Source organism: Bison bison, unplaced genomic scaffold (genome assembly GCF_000754665.1).
Source record: "Bison bison bison isolate TAMUID 2011002044 unplaced genomic scaffold, Bison_UMD1.0 scf7180017864213, whole genome shotgun sequence".
NCBI lineage: Eukaryota > Metazoa > Chordata > Mammalia > Artiodactyla > Bovidae > Bison > Bison bison.
The window spans coordinates 5,455,671-5,462,204 of NW_011494785.1; the positions used below are offsets into that span (position 1 = coordinate 5,455,671).

Consider the following 6,534-nt stretch of genomic DNA (forward strand, 5'->3'; position numbering starts at 1 on the left):
GCCATCGCATCGTCAATGACTCCATCTTCACCAACCTGATCCTCTTCTTCATCCTGCTCAGCAGCATCTCCCTGGCCGCCGAGGACCCCGTGCAGCACACCTCCTTCAGGAACCACGTACGCACCTCGTCCCCCACACCCCGCCCCCGCGACGTGACCCCCTGGCTGCCTGACCCTGTCTTTCAATCCAGACCCTGCCCCAAATCTCATGGTCGGAGGCACAGCAGACATCTCCCTAAGAGATGACAGCTTTGGTGCAAATCCATCTTAGGACCCTTAGCAGGAGGAGACCCTAAGCCCCAAGCCTCAGGCCGGCCTGACCCTGATGTCAGACCGCACTGCCCACGGATGCTCCCCAAGGGCTTTGCCCCCCAGGAACTGGCCCATCCTGTCCCTGGGGGTCAGTGGCAGATGGCACTCTGATGAGACCGCCCTCATAAGCAGGACCTCACTGACCCTCTGCAGAGTCGAAATTGAATTTGGAGCTCGCCTCAGGCTCTGGTGAATTACAATCAAAAGCCAGAGTAGGACCTGCCATATCCCAAAGCCTTTAAACAATATCAGATCCTAACCAGGTGGGCATGAAGCGAGGAGTCCACCACCCTAAAGCCAGACCCCTGCGAGCCAGCCAGTGGTCCTGCAGCCCACGTGGCCCACAGGTTTCTTACTGGGAAGGCCCTTGCTCTGACCCATCACCTGAGACAGAGCAAAGCGTGAACCCCGAGCCTGTCCCCAGCCTGGGGTGTGCCCACCACACCCTGAGGGGCACAGCCAGGGTAGGGTCCTGGGAACGTGAGAGACTGGCTCATCCCCTGATGTGAGTTAAGCAATTTGCATCTTTGTGCAAAGAAAGCAAACCCCACTCTGTCCTTGAGACACATATCCCATGGTCTGATTTTGGTTTGTAAGTAAATTGAATTAATGAGAAAAGCACCCAACCGGACCCAGGACCCGCTGAGTCGGCTCTGGGAGCCCGCTCACAGATCTGGGGCCTTCGGGACCCTGGGCTGTGTCCGTGCCTCTGGTCTCCCGTGGAAAGACTGCATGATTTGGGGTGCGACTCCCTGCTGGCGACCCTGCTCCCATCCTGTTGCTCCGTTCCCCCATCCCCACCCTGTTTCTCTTTGTTTTGCAGATTCTGTTTTATTTTGACATTGTTTTCACTACCATTTTCACCATTGAGATTGCCCTGAAGGTAACCCTGCCCTCTGCTCCTCTCCTGTCCTTCCCCACTGGCTCTGCTGCTCTGTCCCTAACACACACGCTGCTGCTGTCTGTCACTCAGAGCCACTAATCTGCTGTGCTTGTCTTTCAGATCCTAGGCAACGCAGACTATGTCTTCACTAGTATCTTTACCTTAGAAATTATCCTCAAGGTAATGCGCGCAGCAAGGCCTCTGCCTCCTCTCTGCACTGCCTCTCTCTCCTCTCTGGTTTCCTTCACTCTGGTTTTACTCCTAAGCCCAAAGCCGGAGGATCTGGGGCCCCTGACTTTGTTGTGCCCGCACACAGTTTGGGCACTGATGCTCGCTGATACCAGGCACTCCCCCACACCGCCTGCCCCCCACCACCTCTGCGAGCCACACCTGATCCCAGCAGGAACCCTCCCCCTATCCTACCCAGAGGGAACGCTGCTGGAAGGACAGAGCCAGAAAATGGCAAAGCCCAGGGCGTCAAGAGGCCCTCTGCCTGTGCCCTCGGGATGTGCTTTGTCAACACAGGCCAACGCCAGTGTCCCAACCGAGGGCTCTGGACAGACCCCTGCACACACCTCTGACCCCTGGGTTACAGCCCCGCCAAAGCTTGCCCCCTCGCCCCTGCCCAGGCCTGGAGGAGGCGGCTGTGTCCTCCAGGTTTCAGTGCGGGGCCAAGAGTCCACACATACTCCATCCTGTGACCCCAACACAGTAGCGCCCGCCTCCGAGCAGCCTCAGGATGACAGGGGTTTGCCCCAAGCTTTATTATTGTTTCTATTAATATACCATCAATGGGGCTCCCCAGGTGGCACTAATGGTGAAGAACCCACCTACCATAATGCAAGAGACGTAAGAGACATGGGTTCAATCCCTGGATTGGGAAGAAACCTGGAGAAGGGAATGGCTACCCACTCCAGGATTCTTGCTGGAGAATCCCATGGACAGAGGAGCCTGGCTACAGTCCTTGGGATCGCAAAGAGTCAGACACGACTGAAGCGACTTAGCACAGCACCATATATTACTTACATCCATTCTGTTAGGAATTTCAAGCTCCCCGGGCCACCCGAGCCTCAGGGGCAAGTTCCAAGTCAGGGGAGTGTGTCCGCCCACTCTCTGTCTCAGAGCCTGGGGCTCACCCTGACTCCAGTCAGCAAGCGGCTCAGCTCAGTGTTTCCCACAGGGAGACCACCCCAGGCGCCCTCCCTCAGGCTCCGGGCTCCTCCCACCCTGCACAGGAAGCCCCAGACCTTACTTCCTGGGCTCCTTCAGGTGGGGACAGCCTGTCACGTCCAGCTTCAGCCTAAGGGGACACTTTCTCATGCCTTCTGTGTCCAGACCCTCTGGTTCCAGCTAACCAGGTGTGTTAACAAGAGGAAACCAGAAGTGTTCCTCGGGTTTTTCTCTGACCCCCAGGGGTGGGGAGGGGGACCAGGCTGCCCAGCTACATGGAGACCTTTCTTCCCTGGACTCCAGACCCAGGGAGGCGAACAAACACCAGGCTCTTCTGAGTCTCAGACCCTCCCCAGAGCGCCTCTTCCTCCAAGGTTGCCAGCTCCTGGGAGGTCCTCCGTCCCACCCACCTGCTCCTTCTTCTGCCCACTTTTACGCTGACTCTGCTCTAGGTCGAGCCTGGCCCTAGAACACTGCCTGCACCTCCTCCCCCAGGGTCCCTCTGCCCCACCTGTAGGCTCGGCATCCTGCCTGGGAGAGGTGACTGTCATGCACGAGTGGTGTCCAAGGTCAGAGACAGTTGAAAGGCCTGGGCATGTTCAGCCTTCCAAGGAAAGGCTTGTGGGGCCAAGACAGTTGGACTGAATGACGCCGAGATCTGTCACTGAGAGGAGGGAGATGGGACCAGGACCCACGTGCAGAAATTACGAAAGATGTGTTTAATGAGCAGTATTACTGCCTGGAGAGGTGCTGGCTGGACGGAGGGGCATCCTGCTCTCCCAGCTCAGAGTTCAGTCCTTTTCTCTCCCCAGCAAGCCTTTTCCTGGGCAAAGGTTAGGACTTCAGGAGCAGGAGTGTGTGGCAGTCAGCAGATGGGGTAGAGGGGTCCCTGCATTGGACCCCTCAGCAAACTCTCAAGTAAATGCCCCATTTTTCCAGTGTCCACTTGCCCTTTCTCCTGTGGCCACTCTTCCTCTGGTCCTGCCTGGGCAGCCGCCCTGCACACACACACACATGCACACAAGCCAGCCTTCTGGGCTCAGAGCCTCTCAGTTAACATGAACCATGGAGCCACCCAGGTCTGCTCTCGGGAGCCCAGACCTACACCGAGAGACAAGGAAGCCCCCCACCCCAAGATTACAGGCCTTTGGGGCACATCTCCAGCTGAATTCCCCTGCAACCTTTTATATAATCTACCCACTTCTGGAAACTGTTGCAGGTCACAGGTGTCTGAGTCCCCTATGACCCCCTCCTACAGGAGATCAGTGGGAAGAATTAGGTTGCAAGAGCTATTTTTGCCCATTTCCCCTGTGTTTGCTCTTGAATCACTCTGTGAACAAGCTGCCCTGGGTATGCTCTGATTCCAAAGAAATAAATTAGGCTTCCAGGCAACCGGGGAGCTGCTCCCAGGCTCTAAGCCATCAGCTCCAGATTTTCCCTGCTGGCTGTCGTTCATGGTCATGGCCTTTCAGCTCTTCACCTGGAAATCCCCTGGCCCCTTAGTTCATGTCAACGAGACTGGACAGGAGTTCCTAGAGCATGGACAGGGCTCTGAGCAGGGTAGGGGACAGCAAACCCACAACAGTCAGCACCCCCAAAGTGGTCCCTTCCTAGTCTTCAAGGGGCTTTTGCATGATTCTGTAGCTGCCTAACAACCACATGAGGGGGCTGCTGCTCTACAGAGGGGGACTCTGAGCAGCCCCCATCACAGGACGAACCCAGACGAACCCTACAACGAATGCAGTTGTAGCTCTCTGCTGAGTCCAGTCCTCTGTAGTGAAGCTCCCCTGCAGGGCTTGCTGTCTGCAGGATTGTGTCCAAAGGGCTTTACCTGTAACTCCCAAGAGCACTTACAACCCTCCAGGGAAGAGGTTGTCATCACCTCATTTCTCTGATGAGACACAGGGAAGTGGAGTAACCTGCTCCAGGCACTCAGAGCGTGGTGGGTGGGATTTGAACTCAGGCGGCCAGGCTCCAGAGCTGTGCTCACACAGTGGTGCCCACAGCCCACTCTGGACACACAGCTCCAGAACCGGATGGGGGAGTAGAGCTCGAATCCTGGGCGCAGACCAGCAGCACTTGTGAGGCCCGGGAAGGGATAGATGCTGGTCACCAGCATTCCTGGTAGAATTTCTTGTAGAATTTCTCACTGGGCGCTAGAGCTTGCATGAGCCTGAGGGGTTACCTGGGGCTAAACCAGGGAAATTCTGGGAAGCCAAGAGGCTGGTCCTCAACTGGGCGAGCCCCCACCTCCCCCAGGTGCCCAAGTCCTGGGGGCCCTGAGGTGGAGAGAGTTTAGAGAGGGCATGGGAACCCGAGAACACAGCTCAACCCAGGGAGCATCAGCAAGGGGCCTCACGGGGCTGCAGTCACAGAAACATGATGAGGGGCAGTGGGAAATGGGGGCGGGGCCCTTGAAAGGGCTGCAGATACAGGACTGAAGGTCACAGGCATGTCCTGGGCAGGAGCCTCTGGGCTTTGCATCACTGGCAGCGGACACTTTCCAGGCACAGCGTCTCCTCCTGTCCTGCCTGCCGCAGCCCTCCGTCACCTCTCGGTTCTTCGTCTAGGCCCTGCTGGGAGTGCTGTGGGGGGAAGGGTGGGGTGAAGGGTCTTTGGAGCCCGGGAGCTGCTCACACCCCGATCCCTGTGCCCCCAGATGACGGCCTACGGGGCCTTCCTGCACAAGGGCTCCTTCTGCCGCAACTACTTCAACATCCTGGACCTGCTGGTGGTCAGTGTGTCCCTCATCTCCTTCGGCATCCAGTGAGTGGGGCCCGAGGGCCTGAGAGAGGCATGGGGCAAGGGAGAGGGCTAGAGAGGACCGCGAGGGAGGGGCCTGTCTGCGTCCACAGCAGCATGAGGGCGCTGGGACCAGGGCGGGGCCTCCCTGGTGGCTCTGGGCCCAAGGAGGGTAGAGGCCTTCGGAAGGTAACTAGCAGGCGAGGGTGGGGGACACTTCAGAGCAACCCCCATCCCCCAAGGCAAGGCCCTGTGTGCCCCTGGAGGACAGCTGTGGCCTGTCCTCCCCTGGAGAGGGGGCCTGGCCCTGGTGCCCCAGGCATGCAGAGTCTGCGGTGTCAGAGCCGTTCCTCCAGGCCTGAATGTCCTCTGTACAAGGGGCTGTGGTGGGCAGCCACCGGGGACCAGGCTTGGAGGTGGGGACCAGGTTTGAAGATGAGCACCAGGCACCTCCCCCGCCTGAAGCCCCGCCATTCGTACAGTATTTCTTCGAGTCCATGATATGAAAAGCCACCACGGGTTCAGATTACAACAGGCGCCACGCGGGACGGTGGGTGGTTCATGTGCGTTTTCTTTTTTGATCCTTGCAACAAGCTCATGAGGTGATCACTGCCCCATTTTATGGATAAAGAAACTGGGGCTCAGAACAGTTAGGAAGTGTATCCTCTGTGGCCAGGGTCTGGTGGAGCTCTGCCTCTCTACATCCCCTCGGCTGGGTAAACGGCCTTGAGCAGCACGTTGTAATGCTAACGACACATGGTAAATTCTTTTCCCATGATTTGCTCACCAAGTCCCCGGCTCCCAGGATAGCTCCAGGTCCCTGCAGGTGGGAGACTTTCTCCAGGACTCCCATGCGCTCCCCCTCTCTCCTGCGGGCCCAGGAGCAGGAGTGGTTCACCCTCCCATCCACTCCCCCAGGTCCAGTGCCATCAACGTGGTGAAGATCCTGCGAGTCCTGAGGGTGCTCCGGCCACTGAGGGCCATCAACAGGGCCAAGGGGCTGAAGGTGAGCCAACCGGGCCTGAGTGGGGGCCCTCAGCCCAGCAAGCTTCAGCCAGGCGTCCATGTGAGGTGATAGGTGGGCAGGAGGTGGGGACAATGGCAAGGCCTCTGGGTTGGAACCAGGACCCTCCTGCTGGCACCTCAGCCCACTTCATGTCCTGGTTCCAAGATGCATGGAGCCCCAGTAGAGGCCACTGTTCACAATCCCAACTTCTCAGCAAAGCTTTTGCAGAAGGAGACCACATTCAACCTCAAGCCCCGTGCAGTGATGAGGGGCCCCTGAATCACTGTCCCAGAGTATGGGGTGTTAGCAGGGCTTTGGTCCATGGGTCACCCAGCGGGATATGGGCACCCCAGGCTCCATCTCCCTGTGAGCTGGGAGCACACTTTGCCCCTTTGAGTCTGATCCCCACCACCCCCCGCTCA

At 58.1% G+C, this 6,534-nt stretch overlaps 1 protein-coding gene across 1 annotated transcript in view; it reads left to right on the forward strand.

The window, feature by feature from the left end:
• The window catches only part of CACNA1C (calcium channel, voltage-dependent, L type, alpha 1C subunit), a 396,219-nt gene that overhangs the window by 341,398 nt on the left and 48,287 nt on the right, over positions 1 to 6,534 (forward strand). Inside the window, exons 22-25 of the mRNA XM_010845218.1 lie at positions 1 to 116; positions 1,135 to 1,194; positions 5,024 to 5,130; positions 6,025 to 6,112. Coding sequence (XP_010843520.1) covers positions 1 to 116; positions 1,135 to 1,194; positions 5,024 to 5,130; positions 6,025 to 6,112 — 371 coding nt within the window. The remainder of the gene's footprint in view (positions 117 to 1,134; positions 1,195 to 5,023; positions 5,131 to 6,024; positions 6,113 to 6,534) is intronic.